At 35.4% G+C, this 18849-nt stretch overlaps 1 protein-coding gene across 2 annotated transcripts in view; it reads left to right on the top strand.

Annotated features, from left to right (window-relative positions):
* KIAA0825 (KIAA0825 ortholog) overlaps nucleotides 1-18849 on the top strand; it is a 252911-nt gene that overhangs the window by 119108 nt on the left and 114954 nt on the right. For both annotated transcript variants that reach the window (XM_055790172.1, XM_055790173.1), the window contains 5 exons: nucleotides 644-877; nucleotides 2608-3016; nucleotides 6951-7107; nucleotides 11340-11495; nucleotides 15430-15524. In XM_055790172.1, coding sequence (XP_055646147.1) covers nucleotides 644-877; nucleotides 2608-3016; nucleotides 6951-7107; nucleotides 11340-11495; nucleotides 15430-15524 — 1051 coding nt within the window. The remainder of the gene's footprint in view (nucleotides 1-643; nucleotides 878-2607; nucleotides 3017-6950; nucleotides 7108-11339; nucleotides 11496-15429; nucleotides 15525-18849) is intronic.

Raw genomic sequence — 18849 nt, 5'->3', positions numbered from 1 at the left:
TGCCTGAGAACTGCTACTCTGTGGTGATGGAGAAACTGCAATTCTCTGTGGTATTAAGAATGCGGAGAAGATTGATACTTTTTGTAATGTCAATAACTGTATTCAGGATGGTCCATTTTCAACATGCAATCTCTGATAACAAGCTGTCTCCCTGTTGATGACTATAATTTCTATGCATTTTTGCTTCCAAAATAGCTTTTCTTTCTCTGCTGTGCTCTAGCGTAAAGGTTGGGGTATCTAACAAATAGAAGTTCATTAGTACTATCAATACAAGGAAGGACGTAGAAAAAAATAGGTATATCTGTTTGCTTCATTGATGTCTAACATGTAATTTAATGTATTCCATATAAAAAGGAAGACATCAATCAGCTTAAATTAACTTTTTAGAAACATGGAGAAATGAGGATGAAAGAAATAAATTACATTGTATTTTTGTCAGTACTATATTAAGATGGCACAAGATGCTACATTGTTTTGCTTTATATGCCTTTCTTTAATTTGTAACAGAGTAATAAGTCTATGTTATTATGAATCATAACATCGTTACTTTTCTTTCCATAAGAATTCTGAAACACTTCTTTCTGAAACAGATTTACACAAATTACTACACGTACTGAATATTTAATAACTCTTCCTTCTGAAGTTTCCAGTTGTGGTGAGCCGGAGCCAGAGGTTATCAGATGCTTGAAGTTGACTTTGATTAATTCAGTCAAGGGTATAGTGAAGCAGATAATTTCTTTGATGCATTCATGGGAGGCAACAGAAAACTACGGAACATACCAGCACAAGCAAATAGTTCCTGAAAGTTTACTGAAAACAGTTCCAAAGGAATGGAATTACACTCCTCGGGAAATGAAGAGAAAAGAATCTGGGAAATGTGGGTGAAATTTATTCTGTTTTATAAATTTGTCACAAGAGGTCATTACCACTTTAATGAGTACATAACAGAATTGAGCAGTTACGGTTTGTGAGTGTTGCAGTTTGACCACGAACAGATCAATTTCCAAACATTGTGTGTGGGTTTTTTTTAAGTACTTGGCGTTAAAATTCAGTTATTCTTTCTTGAGACTTATGCCCATGAATACGTAAACTTTTCAAAATAATCAGCATTCTAGTACTGATGCTAGTAATAGTACTGATGCTAATACTGGTAGTAGTACTGAATATATCTTTAGCACCTGGCAGTATTAAGGTGGGATTAAAGGCAGAGCAGAGCATGGTGCCTATGCTCTTGTCTTAATGGCTGTAACCAGTTCTTCCTTAGTCATCTTTTTAGTCAGGACTGTTTAGACTTAGATGCGCAATTCTGACTGAAATGATTACAATTTATTCATCCCAACTTTACATCCCAACAACTGATGTTTGAATAGCACTGAAAGTGTTGTGAAATATGCTACTGCTTTGTTGTTGAATAAAGAGAAATAATATACATAATAGGGTATGTTTTGAAGGTGATTACATGTAAAGTTAATTTCTGGTATATACATTCATAGCCTACAGTGTCTAAAGCATCTGTCATTTCAAAAGGCTAACTTGTGGAAACATTTCACCATAAATTTATTGCCACAAAGTATTACCTGATTATTTTCAATACAGTAGTATCACTGTAGTATATTCTGGCATGAAGTTTTGAATAGGTGGATTGTGGGCAAGCCATGGCATGAATCCATTCTTGCCATGTATCTTCTCTTCTGCATGTTGAGGCACATTTATGCAGCAGTGTGCTCACTGCAATCTCGCTGCAATCTCACTGTAATCTAGCACTTGTATGGCTTTTTTAGGCTATTGCTAAGCCTGAACTGATGTGCAAGCTGAGAGGTAAGGCTCAGATTTAGTGACAAATGAAATTGGCTGTGTGACACCTAGAAGAGACCTGGCTTGCTTTTTATTTTATTTTTTCTTCCAAACAAGTTGAGAATACCCCTGCAATGAGTCAGGGGTTTTCTTGGTTTGTTTGGGTTTTGTTTCAGTGGGTTTTTTTTAGATTTTGACTCTGCTCCAGGATCACCTTTTCGTGCATTTTTCCATGTTAGATATGTCTTGGGCTTTGAGCAGGATATTTTCTGTAGTTACTACTCTAGCTACTTTTAATATCTGGAATGTTTAAAATACAGTGTTATATAGCGTGCGTACTTATATGAAAGTTGATAAACTGAAGTTTTGCAGGTTTGAACATAGAAAGGGATTGATACAAAATTAAAAATTATGAAGGTATCTAATATCCTGAGACACTTGGTGCCATGTTCCACTCATGAAGTTGAAAAAATATTACCCTAAAATTTTGTAGAAAACTTTTTAGCCATTAAGTTGCCTTTTTCATTTAGCATGTAATAACTGTGCACAGCAGGACTAATTGTTAAGAGAATCACAGTCTGAATTCTAAATTTTCTAGGTTCTCTGTTTTTAATTCATGTTATTGTTTAGATTTTGTGGGATTTATGTGGAGGAAGCACAATAGAAGTCAAGCTACAGTGTTGAGTACTTGAGCTTTTTACCCATTTTCAGTACAAAAGAAAGTTAGAAATTATCATACAACATTCAGAAGCATGCAGTGATAGAACGAGAATGTTAATGTTAATCATATCTTCTTTTCTTTCTTTTTTTAAGGCTTCACAAGGCTTGCAGCTCAAGCAGTATCTATTGTAATCAGCAAGTTACCTACAGTGATTGCATGTTTGCCTCCCCCAATTAAGTACTTCTTTTTTCTGGCTGAGAGAAAAATGTCAAGAAACTTTGCTGAATTGAAGAAAGCTGGTCTGCTTGTCTGGAACTTGATTGTAATTATATGTCGGATATTTGAGGATGGAAATACTGCAGAACTTTTAACAGGTGCAACACTTGACAGATGGAGCAAAGAAAAACTCAGTTTAGTTCGTGTGTGCTTAGAAAGTATTATGGGAAAACAGAAAAGTGGTCCTAAGCAAGTAACCCAGAAGGTTATACAAAGCATAGAACAGCAAAGACCAAACTGGATTGAAAGCCAATTGCTGAAGGCAAGAAAATTGAGCACAGACTGGTAAGAATGTGGTAGTTTTCAGATGCTGTTGTTTGTTCTTTATTTTACTGGATTATTGGCACGTTTATGGCTATTGTTCAATTTTTAAAAAATGGGTGAACAGTGATCTTATGTGAAATGTATTAGTTCTTTAATATCGATGGCTTTATAGCCTGTTTTTGCAACTTAATTGTATTGCTGAAACATGATTGTTTCATTGGAACAGTGTCTTCATGGTACTTAGATATTTTCATGATCGTCCAAAAATGTGGACAATTTAGCTGGTGTATCTTTCAGAGTGTGGACTGATACACTGGCTAGAAGGGACCACAATATATTTACAAATTAATTTTGCTATGGTGATTAAATTAGGAGGGACTATGAAAAGCTTTCAGTGTTCATCTGTGATTAAAAAGTAAGCATACTTTGTTTTAAATCGTAACAACCCTGAAGGCAAGTAGGATGTATCAAAACAGGACAGGGAGAGTACCCTGCTGTGCCTTTCTGAGGAAATACCAACCTTCCCTGCAGATCTGACATTAAGGTCCAAGTGTTTTAAGTCCTTATAATGATTTTTTAAGGAGTTGTATACGTGTCAGTGCGTTCCTAGTCCAGTCTGTTGTAATGCTGAAGTCGTGTACGGTTCTGTAAAAATACTATTCATTGGCTTTCCAATATTAGATTTATTGGAGTTACATGATTTACTTTCAGCAGTCAACAAATTTATTGAGTAAGATTGCTTCTTTTTTTTTTTTTTTTTAATGATTATTCTTGAAGGTTGCAGTCATTGCTATCCTGACAGTAACTGTCCATATAAACAAAGGATATAGTGGTTGTAGGTCGAAGTCACTGATACCAGTGAACAGGATCTCATGCAGTGCTTTAAGGGACAGTATCCTGTTTCTGCGAGTAGTCAGTTACCATGAGCAGCACTAAGCAGTAATAGTGTCACACAAATGCTCATTGACATTGACCTTTGTAATCTTTACATTTCCATTTAATACTAATTTACAAGCTCTAATCCAGTGATTAAAAGATTGAAGCCAGATGCCAGTGACTGAAAGAGTCATAGAATAAAAACCCCTTAATGATAATGTGTAAATTGATACTTAACATAATGGTTCCATAATACAATTTCTAATGTCACTGAGAGACTAGGTATTTCTTAAAAAAATAGAACTGCAAGGTGAGACAGTATTGTGGATAACCTCTAAAAACTAAAACTTCAGTATTTGCACTTCCAAAGCTGTGAATTTTAGATTAATATGCTACTCTATATTCTTTCTAGCATACCACAAAAATGCTGTATTATCCATCAGGTATCAGACTGCAGGAAATGAATGTGGGAAAATGTTTTCTGTACGTGTGCAGTGTCAACCGAAGTGAGAACTCGTTTGCAACTAGGGCCCCTAATTTTAAGCTTAAGAAACTGAAGAATGCATTACCTGGTCTCCAAGGGAGTACCTATATGATGCAGCTATCAAGCGAAGTCCCCTGACTTCAGTAGGATTTCTGCAACAAAAGTCTAGCATAGATGTTATTTTTCCATTTTATATTCAAATATCATGAGTCAGTTTCTGGGGGAAAAAATGAGCTAGTTAATAAATAGCTGACATACTCAATGTAGAGATAAAATACTACAAATGCAAATTATAAGACTAATAAATTAAAGGTGAAATTCAAATATCAGTTGAGTAGCGGTCACATAATCACTAAACTAAAAGCAGATCATTCAAGAGGAGACTTGTGATGTTTACGTGATTTGTTTGAAATAGGAATGATTATACTTGAAAATCTAAGTTAGTGTAAAATTTTGTTTTCATAACCTTTTCATAATTAAAAACCTTTTCATAATTAAAGGATTTCTGTGGGTAACTGTATGCACGTGTGTTTATATATGTATATATTCATATTCATATTCATAAATGTTTATAGACTTTTAATAGATACAATATGCAGAAGAAAATAAAAACCATAAATCTCAAAAATTTGTTTGGGATTCACCTACCCAGTTGTGGAAACATCTTTGAAGTGCACTGGATTTTCATAAGCAAAAGTCATGCTTGATTTTGTGTCACATTATTGTTATCAGGACTGCTAGCTACATAAGTTCTTCCATTGTGGCACAGAAATTCAACTTAGTTTTTAGGAAAATTAAAAAAAAAAAATCTTCAGTGAAAGGTTCAGGAAGTGACAGTTGTAGGCATTGCCAGCCTCATGTACTGCCTGAAAGCATTGCTATTTATTAAAATAACCTTCACTTTGTGGTAGCACCAGAGCTGTAAACAGTTGCGTTGGATTCTGAAGAGCATGCATCCCGAGAAGAAAAGAAACGTCTGTCTTTGCAAAGTAATTTGTTGAGTTGAAGATTATTGTTTTTCATCATGGTGACCCTGACTTGGCTGGCTGGGTGCATATCCAGATTAAGATGAATGCAGTTATTCCTTGGCTGAGGTCTGCCTCTTTCAGGGCACATTCTTCCTAATGACATGATTGATAGGCAGTCCCAAATCCAGAGAGGAACTCATTAATCATTGCACTGACTGAATCCAATCATCTGCTTCACCTGCACAGTGACGGACAGGAAAGGATACAATTTGGGCACTGACACTGATAAACTCCTTTGTCAGAGGTCCTCAACTTTTTCAATGTCAGTCGCTAAGAAGTTTGACAAGAAATTCAGGTTGTATCTATATGTGGCGTGGAACAATCGGCCTTAAGTGTGCTTTGATTTTAAAGATCAATTTCTTTGAGGCTTTTCTGTAAAATACACCATAATAACAGAGTATCACTTACTTCCATTCAGCAAAGAACAAAATTATAGTTTGTATTTTGAAGCTATTTGCTCTGTGGGACGTTCTGAAGCTGCATGTGGAAGCAGTATCGGCTTTAATGTCCAGCAGCTGTGTAGCATTTAAGTGAGCCTGCAGGTCAAACAGCAACTTTCAGCAGAACCGACTTTGTAATCATGGCACACTTTCAACAGTAAACTGCAACTTACAGCCGACTATACCAAAGTATTTTGGGAGTTTTTTGATTTTACTTCTAAAAAATTAATTTTATTTATTTGTTTTTAATAATTCAGCATGCTTCTTTGAGAGATTTTAAATCAATCCAGTAATGACTGTAGAATAGAGAAAGCATGTTCTTGTTGGTCTCTCGAGTTCTTGACACATCTGTGTGTCAAGGTGCCAGCATATATCTCTGTTGCAGCTCTAATATCTGAGGAAAATAATTCATTGTAGCACTTCTTTTTTTAAGGCTTTGTCAATGTGCAATACTAAACCGGTGACTTACGTTGGTATGCAGAGAGAGCAGTCTGACAATGTTCAGAGTTCTCAGTGCATGTTTTTCAAGGCGTTTGGGGCAGTCACCTTCAGATACTTTTTTTAGCCATTTCACACAAATGCTTTTAAGAAGAAAAACAAGGAACAGTACAGGGCAAAAGGCGCAACAAGTGGCAAATAGGTACCTTTGAAATGGTTACCACCATACCAGTGGGAAGAAAAAGACTTCGGTTTAAAACTTCTAACCTATACTTAGAGAAATGGCTACCTTTCTGACATGTTAATTAGGCTTTAATATGTGCAGCCACAGGCAAAGGAAAATGTAAAAATATCAAATGCAAATGTCATTTCTAGTAGCAAAGGTACTTCTCTAGTGGAAAAGAAAATTTTTAAAAATGCATGCTGCTTGTATGTCCTTAGAGTAAAGAATGTTTTATGTTTTCATCTTTCAGTTTAAAACAATTAAAATGTGTATAATAAAAAAATTTTGCTTATCATTTATCATATATTTCTGTAAAGGCTTATGAGATATATCTACGGAAACATTTCTTTTGTGCAAGCCAAATCTTTGTAAGATTTTGTAACGTGTAGTTTTAGCTGAATTTGTGTTAATACTTTGATTTTTAGAAATTTAACTTAAGAATATTTGCATCTTTTCTGTATTCTAGTGCCTCAGTCACAGGAGAAGGTGCAACGTTAGAGGAAGGAGGTATTGCACTTGGATTCACTGAGCAGAAAATAAACATGATGGTCCTGGATATCTGCCACAAACCAGGTGGCAGCGAGTACCTGAGGCAAATTTATCACATCATCCGGCTCAATGAGGTAGGGAAACGGCCTTTTTACCGAGCAATTAGGTGTGTACTGGCCTGAGGCAGCGTCTGCTGGCAGCTAAGGGTTAGTCAAGGAGGTGATAATGCTTCTTAAAGTCAATATGAAATCCTATATTGTATTGTAATAGAATCCATTCAGTATAGGCTTTTCTGCATTTGTACAGAAAAGATTACTTTATGGGAAACAATGTGGATTTTATTTATGTACTTAAACAGTACTATGGCTCATAAACCTCCTTCAGATTCATATTGTAGACGATAGATACATTTTAGGAGTTTGAGTGCAGTAAAAAAAAAAATTATAAAAAATCAGCAATTGAAAAATTGAGTGTTACAGGAAGTAAAATTAAATGTGGTAAATTGATTCTCTTGATTTAAAAAAAAACAAAAAACAGCCACAAACAAACCCTATGGCTGTACTGAGGTAGTAAATGCAGCCACATGAAAACCTTACTTAATCCAGATAACTCAGTTAAAATGCTTTTGAAATTACAGTAAACAAATTCAGTTTTGTTTGTTGCACATGGAATTTGGGCAATGTAAAAGAATTATCTCATTATTTCTAAGGCTGTACTAAATTGCCCCAAGTTACCAAAAGCATTCAGATTTTATACGCTGAAATAAACACAGGTTTGCTTAAATTGTATGGTAACACAGATCTACACAGCTTAATTAAGAAAGTTCTGTTTATTAGCTTTAATTACTAAATTACTATTCCTTGAATGCATAAGCAGGTGCTGTTAAGATCATTGCAAGCATACAGAAGTGTTTATAATAAAATGCAAAATAATGCAAATATAGGCATAGCCAAGGTTTTTCTTAAAAAAAAAAATGATAGCAAAAAAAAAAAAAAAAAAACCAATGAGGCAGCTATGTCTGTATGAAAGCAACAGGGAACAGCTCAGTACTGACACTGAAAATCAGATGAACTGTTTAGTTCCTAAGTATAGGCTTAAAAGCAACTTTTATGCATCTTCATCTGGAAGCTTTAGAAGCAATGTAAGCATATACATAAAGATGGCAACCTAGTATTAATAAAGTACAGAATCTGTTCAAGTTTTACCTCAAACAATTAAATGGCTCAGGAAGTGATGTGGAAATTATTACTGTAATACAGTCAAACAAAACCTTTTCACCTGGAGCACATTCAAGATTACTCTCTGTGTACAACGGAGTGAGGAAAAGATGATGAGCAAGATCTCCAAAAATAGCACAGAATCCAGTAGTTAGGGCAGTCACCTAGGGGACAGGATATGCAGGCTCGAATCTTTATTCTGCCTGGTTCAGACCAGGGAATTGAATCTGCATCTCCCACATCTGAACAAACTCCCTAAACCGCTAGACCATTAGCTACCAGCATGGAACTCTGTCCTTTTCCCCTGGTGGAGTTGTTTCGCCTTGTAGAAATTGCTGTAAAAATCCATTCTGTAACTTCTAGGGTCAAAAATAGAATCATACTCTAGCTGAAAGGGTAGAATGCCCAGATTGGGTTCTGGAGACCCTGATCCAAGATAGGGCTCCTGTGAGTATTTGGTTATTTATACAAAGTGGAGCAGCTCCAATAGGAGGTGAGAGGCTGGGAGAATTAGGTGGAAGAGGGACTTTAGCCTGACTTTCCACGTCCCAGGTGTCTCTCCTTGACTTTCTGCAGCTAGTAAAAGCTTTGTTAAATATAGAACATTTCTCAGTGGAAAAAACTGTCTTGTTTTTTTTTAAAAAAAAGAAGAAAAAAAATCCTGACTGGCTTGACTTGAAGAAGGACTTCAAATCATGTTACTTCAAATTGCCTTTGAAACCGTTACAAAACATTTCAATGCTTAGCATGGCATTATGATACTGCACCTTTCAATATTATTTTTCAGAAGTTAGATTATGTTTAATGTGCTTGGCTACCAAGAAACAGACTTTATTGTCTGCTCAAAGGTCCATCCTTCTGTTTGGAGGCTCCTTGGACTATCAAGGGATTGCCTTCTTAAAATTAGTTTGGAGATCTTTATGCTACACCGCTTAATAATTTTGTATGAGTAGAGAACAAGATGATGAGATGGAAAGTTGTGGTTCTCAATACTTTTCCTTAGAAAAGCAGATGAAAGGGGATATAGATTGTTAGACACTGTATTTGGAAATGGAGCTATGATGTTATGAAGGTCTGTAAGAGGTACTGTAGTACTCCAAACAGACTACAGTCCTTCATGTATTTATCAAAAAGAATAATTATTTTAAAAAGCATTTTTGACTAATGGCTACCAAAGAGAAACCAGCTGTCCTGAGCTGTCCAGCTCAATAGTGTTCTGTCTACTTGGTTTCATGCCCGTCGATTACAGTGAGGACATAGCTCATGTATTTACAAATCTGATTTTGTTTCTATTTCACATTTTTGAAACATGACCCTTCCAGGGTCTGCAATACGTACTGTACCAAAGGAGTTCTTAAAGTAATGCATTTACCATTGTTGAATAAATGTCTTTGTCAAAACATAAATCCACGGTATTCCAAAGACAGAAAAACACCTGTGCTGGGAGGTGAGCTGGTACCATTTGAAATGTTCAAACCCTGGCCAGCACGGACAGCGATTGCCAGTATCTCTACTAAAAATATGAACAGAACCTGCTTCTGCTGGCTTTGTGACACCCAGGGGCTGGGTTACTTCAGAGCTGCCTACGGATTTATATGGAAATGCATGCATGGAAGGCAGTTACGTACATTTATGAAAAATTGGTAAATGTATAGAAATAGCTTTTAAATAACCCCCTTCACCATGACTTGAAAATCTTTGTTATGGCATGAAGTCATGAATGAATGGGAAAAAAACCCAAACATTTTTGTAGGCTGAGAATATATAGGTAAGAGACTTGGGGCGTGTTTTCACAGCTGGGTTATGATGTCGTCTTAAACCAAAAAAGCTCTGAGTTTTATTTTATTTATTTTTTAAATACACTTAGATGTTTTTGTGATTTTCTTAGGGAGCCCTGACAACTGGCTGCAACCAGCAGAGAGAGGCAGTCCTGCTCTGTCCCTTGCCCTTGTGCTGTCCTACTCTTAGGTCCCCCTTTGCATTAGTACTAGAAGTCATGCAGCTTGTTTATCTGGCTGAAACCTTTGCTTTTTTCTGGCTGATTTCACAACGTATGCTGGTGCCACCACAAGGGAGAAACAGAGACAGTCTATGTGACCTGGGAGGAAACTTGCGCTTTTCAGGCCAGAGACCGCAGCTGGATCAGTTAAAACTGATGGTGAAACTATTGTTTTAGAGAGACCCAGGGAGGAGCACAGGGTGCCTTGGCAGGTAGTTTACGTGTTCCTTCACCTGCAGCTGAAATTTTTTATCATCTCAGTAGTACTGCAAAGAGGAACATTTGCACCCACCCATCTTATGAAGACTCACCTTGAGTACTTGCTCAATGTTATGGCAATCCTATCTTTATGGACTTCATTTTAATAACAATAAAGCGTTTAATCACAGTAGTCCTTTCAGCAAATAGATCTGTAAGTGTTTCATTATCTAGCTCTTGGTAAAATGGTTCTATTTAATCAAAACACTTTATTGGCATGCAATGATGATTTATTTACATAGTAGTTTAAGAAGTGAAAACAGAGAAGATTGTGGCCAAAATAATCATGCATCTGTTACAGTATAGTTTCTAAAATTGCCATGTAAATCATAAATGACTTCTAGTCTTTGAATGCTTAAAGAATTAAAAATGTCTTCGAAGAGTGGGAGAGTATCTATTTCCTGTGTTTAAATAACTGGTTTGAACATGTTCATCAAACAGTTCATAGTCGTGTAGTAACTATTCAGTCTGTCCAAAAAATAACTTTAAATATTCGCATAGAGTTTATCATGTAAAATAAATCATGTAACAGCCATCTCTACATTAGCACAACTCATAGAAAATACTTATTTTTCACTTCCACAGATGCCTAACATATGTATATATATATAATGAGATCTGATACACATAATTTGATGACAATTTCAAAACTTAGATTGTTCTGATTTACTTCAGTTGGATGGATGTTCATGGACATTATTTATTGTTTGTTGTAAAATGGTGTTACTCTCAAAACGGTTTCTTTTTTGTAAAAGATTACTTATTTATTACCTCCTTTAATGTAAGGAACTTCTATGAAGCACACTGTAAAGTTATGTTTGAAATCTAGGTAAATTTTACTTACAAAACTAAGTGGCATATACTGTTTTGTCGTTGTTTTTTCTTCTAAAAGGAATATTTGAAAGAGCAGCTGTCTTGTGAGAATTCCTCTGAAGATACTGTTGCCTCCAGTCAGTGCCTGCCTTTGACACTGAAGGGCAGAGAAGAACAGCCTGTGTTCAACCCTTTCCAGGTGTACAGACAATCTTGTGCAAAAGTGTTCAATCAGGTTCGTGAAAATCTGAAACGTTGGTTACAGTGTAATTTTTACTTGTCAATCTTGTGATCATGATAATGACAGAGACTGAAATAATGAAAATGGAATTAATTATGTGTGTGTTTGCATTCGATGAAATGTAAAGGAATATTTTTACTCAGGAATCTAATGATGGCACCCTCTACAATAACAAGTCTTCAAAAAGCCATTATTGTCCTGTTCTTTTATAAGAATTATTGCATGTAAGAGCAATTTGCCTTTACTTAGAAGGAAAGCCCATTAGTAGCAAGGACATTTATTACATCTGTGTAATGGTACATAGGGATAGTCATAGTCCTTTGAAAAGTCACGGTGAAACTCCAAGTGCACATTTAGAATCTTTCTGATGAGTCTTTTACAGAAAAGTTGAACAGTAAAGGAAAGGCTGCTTTGGAAACACAGAGATTTAGAAGAACAGTGAAAGAAACAACAACAAAAAAAGCAAGCATCCATTTCTGTTTTTCATTAAGCTATATTAGTGATATGTAAAGGGTTATAATTTACTTATAGAAAGTAGTTTTGTGATAATGTAACTGTTAAAGAAAACAGATCTTCTTGCCTAAATGTCTGCCAGAGTGCCATGTGACCAATTCATTACACAAAATGGTGTGTAGTTTCTAATCCTGCTTAAACACTTTACAAAAATCTTAGATCATTGTTTCTCAAGTCTTCCCTAATCCATTATCTACAGTTTTGATTCTACCCCTCAATCGCAAATGTTATAAAAAACAATGGAACTATGGTATTACAGTGGGTATGAAATTCACTTTACAGACTTGTGGTAGAAAGACATCCTTTTCCAGCACAGCCCTGCTTTTAAATAGTGTTATCTTCTTTCCCGGTTTTGAGGATTTGGGGCTGTTTCATCAGTTGTATTGCTGTAAATATATCTGGTTTGGGTTGTGGTTTTTTTCCTTACTTGTTTAATGAATACTTAATCATTATCCTGTTGCAGTAAAGGTGTTAATATCTCGAAAAAAGGAGATTACTGCAATATCACAAGGCTTCTCAATCCAAAGGAACATACTTAAAAGTGTCTTTGTTTTCTTCCACTAGTTCCCTTATGTGTATCTTAAACTGATATAATTTAGGGGGCTAAAGAATCACTTACTCCAATTTGAAATGCAGAAGATAGTTTACCATGCATCAATTCTCGATTCATTAATAGTGAGATAGAATAAGACCTTCAAGTACTGACAACTCAGGGCAGAATTCTTCTGCTACATGACAGGTTTGCAGTGCTCTATTAATCAACAGATGACAAGGGATAGTTCGTATTAAATTGCTTTGGATTTTGTAAACTTTTGGCATAAGGTCTATTACCTGAATATGGAAAAGTATCTTAAAAGAAAAAAAGAGCAGATCATGGACCTTAAAGTACCATATGCCAACCCTGTTGTTGATAATGACAGACTTATTTCCTGAGCTTAATAATATTAAATAATTTAGTTCCCTTTACCATACAATTGTACATTTATTTAGTGGTGAAGGACTGTCTGTTTATAAAACAGTGGTCAGCATAGCTCAGTGTCTGGTCTCCTGTGAAGACTATTACCAGTGCCTGAAGAAGATGCCAGAGTGCTAGCAGGGAACAGTTATTCTTCTCAAAGGATATATTTCTTCTTAAACCTATTTCTTACTGTTTGGCAACTGCCATGAAGCTTAGGAGTATATAATCCATGATTAATTTCTTGATTTTCTTTAAACCTATTGTAACTAGATGTGTATTTAATGCATTGGCTAACATTTTATTCTTTTTATAAATTCTAAGTCCCAAGAAACTACTGGTTTCACAATGTATTTTGTCAGTGAGTTAATTGCATATTGCTTTTAAAAACTTTTCTTTCAGAAGGGCCAATTGGAATGGGCATGCCAATACTGCTTGTGAGCCCAGAGAGCTGGTTCAGCTCTAAACAGAGAATGTTTGCGTTACACTACACTATAAAACATTTTATAATATAAAAACCCATAATATATAACAATGTAAGAGCATGTCTGTGCTACACAGTATAGACATACTCTTAGCTTCCTCAGTAAAGGATTTCTTAAAATAAATTGTTTCAAAAGCTTACTGAATGATAATTTGTAGTAAACATTCCATGTATTGTTTGTTGGTGTATGTAAAAATTGCAGGACATTAGGGTGGTTTACTCTTCTGAAGTTTTGCTAATTTGTCCCTATCATATCAGATTTAGCAAAATACTTCATCGTCATTTCTACACATTTTACTGCTCCTGAAACAAAGGCCACTGAACCACTATTCTGAGATCAACTCTAGCATTTTTATTAATGATATGTAAATTTCTTACCTTCCAACCCTCTAGTTCAGTAGCTGATTCTAGGAAGTGTGTCATTTCTGTTAACAATTCAGCCACTTCATTATTACATTCCTGTAAAAAATCTTGAATAATCACCATCTGGTCCTAGTAACTTGTTGCACTTGATTTTATCAATTTGTCCTGACACCTTAATCTCTGCCAGTGCTGCTGCTCCACTATTGTCTAATAAGATTAAGTCTAGGCTATGCAACTCTTCAACAGTATCAGTGAAGAAAAATGCTAAAAAGAAATTATTTTCCTTTCCTGGAGTGACTTTTTTTTTCAAACTGATCCTTTATCTTTTCACAGAACCGATCACTATCTGTTCTATCTGGTATACTTACTGTTGCTACTGGCTGTTTAGCTTCTCGGTTTTATCCCTCCTGATTTTACAAGTGCTTCCTCCATATTTATTTATCTATTTTGAATTCAGTGTAGTGTATAGAACAGTTGCCTGTTTTCTTCCCTGTGGTGGTGTTCTCCCACTGTTCTCTCAGTTCATCAGATCTTCAGTGTTACTTGTTCGTTCCCTTTCCACTTTCATACTATATTATTCTTTCTTTAGCTCGTCCTTGTCTTCCTTCCTCACTCTGTGTTTCACGTTTGTTTTTCTACATTATGTTTAAGTGCATGCCAAAGATGATGGTTAGGGAGAAAATTACATTAAAAGAAGGAAGAGATAAAAAATAACGATGGAAGGAAGGGGAGGGATTGCACTGATTCTGTTCTCCAAGAAGAACCAAGTGTTGTCTGTGAGAAGAAAACGTGCACTGCAGGACATACTTTACTCTTCTTATTTAGGTTTATTTCCATTGTTTTGATTTGGTTCATCTTTTTTTTAAACTACTAAAGTGCTGGTTTAGTGTTACAGCAATAATTTTTGAATTACATCCTCCCAAGAATGTTGAATTGTAGTCACTACTTGACCATTACTGACAATGAAAATTGGTATTGTGCAACAGGAGTTACTGGTTCGTAAACATAAGAATGTTATGTGTGGTCTTTTGTCTGCCCACCATTATTGTGGATTGCTTTTATTTATCTAATAAGCAATATGGTGTTATATTTGTTCATATTGTCTAGACTTAATGCTGTTTATAATAACCATCTGGTGACTGGAATGCCTTACAAAACAATAGAGAAGTAAACCATTGCTCTAATTATGATACAGGTTACATCTTGAATTCCCGCTACACCAAGTTTGTCATGACAAACTTTTTGCTGACAGCAGAAAATGTAAATTGCTGTTACATAAAAAGTTGCCAATTATTTTGCTTTTCAAACAAAGAGTCAAGCTCTCAGACAAAGTAGTTGGGCAGAATGCCATTAACAGTTGGAAGAATAACGGTTCAAAAAATTGATTTATCTTTTTATAAATAATGGCTACATCCCCAAATGGATTTATAAATTAATTGCTGTCTTATTGGAATAAAAACCTTCTTCTGTGGACATGATTGATATCATCTGTCTGAGTCCTTGTTCTAGACCCCCCTCCTTCTTGGTTAGTATATCACAGCTGGAGCTTTAATTTACTGATCATATTAACACTGATTAATAACTAACAATAGCTTCTTGCCATGTATCAACAGTCAACCATTACTGAATGGAACTGGGATTGGTCAAACTTGCTGCCAAGTTATTTGGGACTGAATCAGATGACCTTCAGGGTGCTGCTGACACACAGGTAATGGGATTTTGGCAAATAATTGAACTTCCCTGTTGTCTTTTTTACTTTATGATAGTCAATACACAAAGGTTTTACTGGTGAAATTTATAAAATAAATCATACATTTATTTTTAAATAGGCAATTTTAAAATGGAGATATTATTGTCTAATGTATTTGATCCATACAGAGATGGTTTTCAATTCCTGTTCTGAGGAATCTAAGACATTCTTTCTGTGTCAGACCTGAATATGTGTTGATGTTGACTTTAAATAGTGCTTTAAAAAGAGATCAGTAACTTTTGCAAATCTGTACTGCTCAGGGAAATTTCAGCTGTATAGCACAGGACTTAGGGGATGTTTACTCAAGTTGCAATGAATCTTAAATTCAGTTGGGGGCATGAGAAGCGTAGCTAGAAATAGAAAGCATTTTCTTAATAGTTTTTAACTAATGGAACTTATTTTAATATTTTCACACTTTTTTACTTGTAAAATTTAAGTGCTTTATTTATAAGTACATATATTTAGTGCAGAACTGATACTTGTTAAATTCAGAAATAGCAGTTTCTAAAATTCGTAAAATTATGGGTGGAAAAGATAAGTATTTTTTTCTAAAATACTTGCCACATATCCTTGTGAAAACTATAGAACTTACATGTTGCAAACTAAGAAGTTTGACATTCCCTTCTTAATTCTGAATCCTCCTGATGATATCTTATATGGTCATATAGTTCATCTTTTAAACTGAACTGTCTCTGTATTTAAAAACTTAGAGTTACAGTTTCAAAAGTGTGTGAATTTGCATGTCAAAAATGTTTTTGTGGGGTTTTATACCTTTTTCTCAATTTATTGCTAGCAGTTAGTATTAAACGTTTAATTCTTCCTTCATTTCATATAAAATACACAGTCTATTTCTAGTTTTCTCTCTTAATTTTGCTATTATTAATTCTTTCCCCACCCAAACTGTTATTTTCCAATTTTTAATGCAATTGCACAAAAAATAAAGCTGATGCAAATGTGCCGTTCTGTTCCCCTCTTGATGCCTTCTTCTACCCACTACCAGTCAGTATATGGGACCCACGGACTTTTTGGTCTGTGCCAGTCAAGTCATTTTTATGTTAAACGGCAGAGACAATTCAGTACTAATTTTTTTTCTTTGATAGTTCTCCTGCTGATTGCTAACACTTATCCTTCATTAAAAATGAAGTCGTTTCCTCTTTTAAAAGTGATTCTCCCAGGAAGCCCTAGACTCAAGCTGGGTCTTGAACTTCCCTTCATGTTGATGTCATCAATATGAGCCAAAGGGAGCAGAGAGGACTGCTGTGATTTCAGAGGGAACATTTTCTGTGGACATTTCATCTTCTCTGATATCTTGAAACACATTTCATTTTTCTTTTGATCTCTTCATAGAGTTTAGAAAGAAATCGTGTTATATGCCTTCACTGTCCTTCCCTGTATTTAATGCCTTTGTCATATCATCTGTTGTTGCATCTTTCTTTTTTTTATTATTAAGTGCCCTAATTGTTCTCATCCTTCCTAATTTGAAAATGTCTCCATTCATTGCCCTTCTACATGATAGGGAAATTCTCTTCTAAAAGTGACATTATGCAAGCCATTAATGATTAGCTTATGGCTTTATTATTTAAACCACTCTTCTCTACAGACCAACAGATTGTTTAAACACGTTGTGATCATTAAGTAGGTTTGCTAATCCAGTGTCTGCCATAGCGACCAACATCTCCAACACAGCTTGTCTTTACGTGACTGAATTTTTAGCATAGCTAAAGAATGTCTGCTCGTGTTTTCCAGCTGGCTAGGCCAATTCTCACTGGTCTCATGGCTACTCTAGTAAGCTTTGCAGTGACTTGAGTGAGCCCTGTCTTTAGGTGACTCTTCACGCTCCTTCTTAAGACTGCATAAACCTCTGGCTTACTTGTGCTCAGGAGTTAGGGCTGAAGCTGAATGCATCTGTTATTATTTTGACCTCCTGTGTATGGTGGACCCATTCTGTTTCTACTGTTTGCCTCCTGAGAAGAGTCAAACAAAACTAAGGGCAGTAAAGAGTCAGAACTATCCAGTTCATAAAGTGGAGTGCCATAATACGTTAATTACTCTTTTCCTTATCAGATGCTAAAGCTTTCCCTTGTCGACTACTTCTGTGCAGGCAAAAATATCTTTACCTGTTCATGGTGATATTGGGGTCTATTTCCTTTTTTTAGTCTTAAAAAGAAATAGTGTCTGTTACATACTAAGTAAAGTAAGTATGCTGTGCTCTCTCTTTGGTTGAAAAAAAAGTAAAAATGCTTAGGGGATTCATTTACAAGGGAAATGCTCCCCTAACCTAGTTAATGACTGAGGTAGGTGGGAGGGGGTTATGGGAGCATTGTCCCAGAGCCAGCAAGCGGTAGACAAATTAATTGGTTGGTGGTTAGGGGAAAGTAAAAGGCTTTTAGGAAAGTAAAAGGCTTTTAGGACTGGTTAAAAAGGGAATGAATTGCTGTGTACTACTCATTGTTGGCTCCAAGTGGGCATGTGAATCTAATCCACACACTCCTATGATCCTCAAAGTAAAAGTGCTTAGGAAACTTTGCAAATGAAAGATGTGGATAGTTAATGATGCTGTTTTATTTCAAGGTTATCAAATATAGAATGCTATCAGGAAAAGCCTGTTGAAGTTGAACAGTAAGCAGTAACATAGAAGACTTAATGTTCATCCCTATTTACAGTTCATACCTTTAGAAACTGCAAAGTTTTCCTTACAGGAGGAAAAAGGATCCATATAGATGGATTCCTTTCTTTTCCTTTCCAGTTTTACTTCTTATTTTTTTTTCCATTTAGTTTGAGCTGGAAGAATAGAAATTAAAACCTAGATTTCAATTATATTTGAAATAACATCTTTTAGCAATAAGCCCATTAACATTCAGCTAATTTAGATTTACTCAAGTTTTAAAAAATGTCCTGCATACATACATGAATACAGGCTGCTTTTTCAAATCTTGGCACTCACTTGTACATCCTTAGATATTTCAGTACCAAATGGGAGTTTCTTACCTCTAACACCTGCATTAAAACAAGAAGACCATGTGCTTTTAGTTATTCTTTAATTCACATGTATCTCAAATTTTAATCACTGTCCTGCTCATAAAGGAAAAATTGTTATTGTTTGGCTAAATCAGCATGTGGAAACTGTTTCTGCAGTTTAATGTATCAACTATAATCTGTTCCTTTTAACTGTCTGGCCACTGTCTTTGTGCATATTATCACATTTGGAAATACATTAGTGACTGTGGTGAGTTGATCCCGGCCAGCCGCTCCACGTCCATATAGCTGGTCACCCACCCACTGC

The sequence above is a fragment of the Falco peregrinus genome, chromosome Z, assembly GCF_023634155.1.
Source record: "Falco peregrinus isolate bFalPer1 chromosome Z, bFalPer1.pri, whole genome shotgun sequence".
Lineage (NCBI taxonomy): Eukaryota > Metazoa > Chordata > Aves > Falconiformes > Falconidae > Falco > Falco peregrinus.
This window is presented reverse-complemented; position numbering and strand designations above follow the sequence as displayed.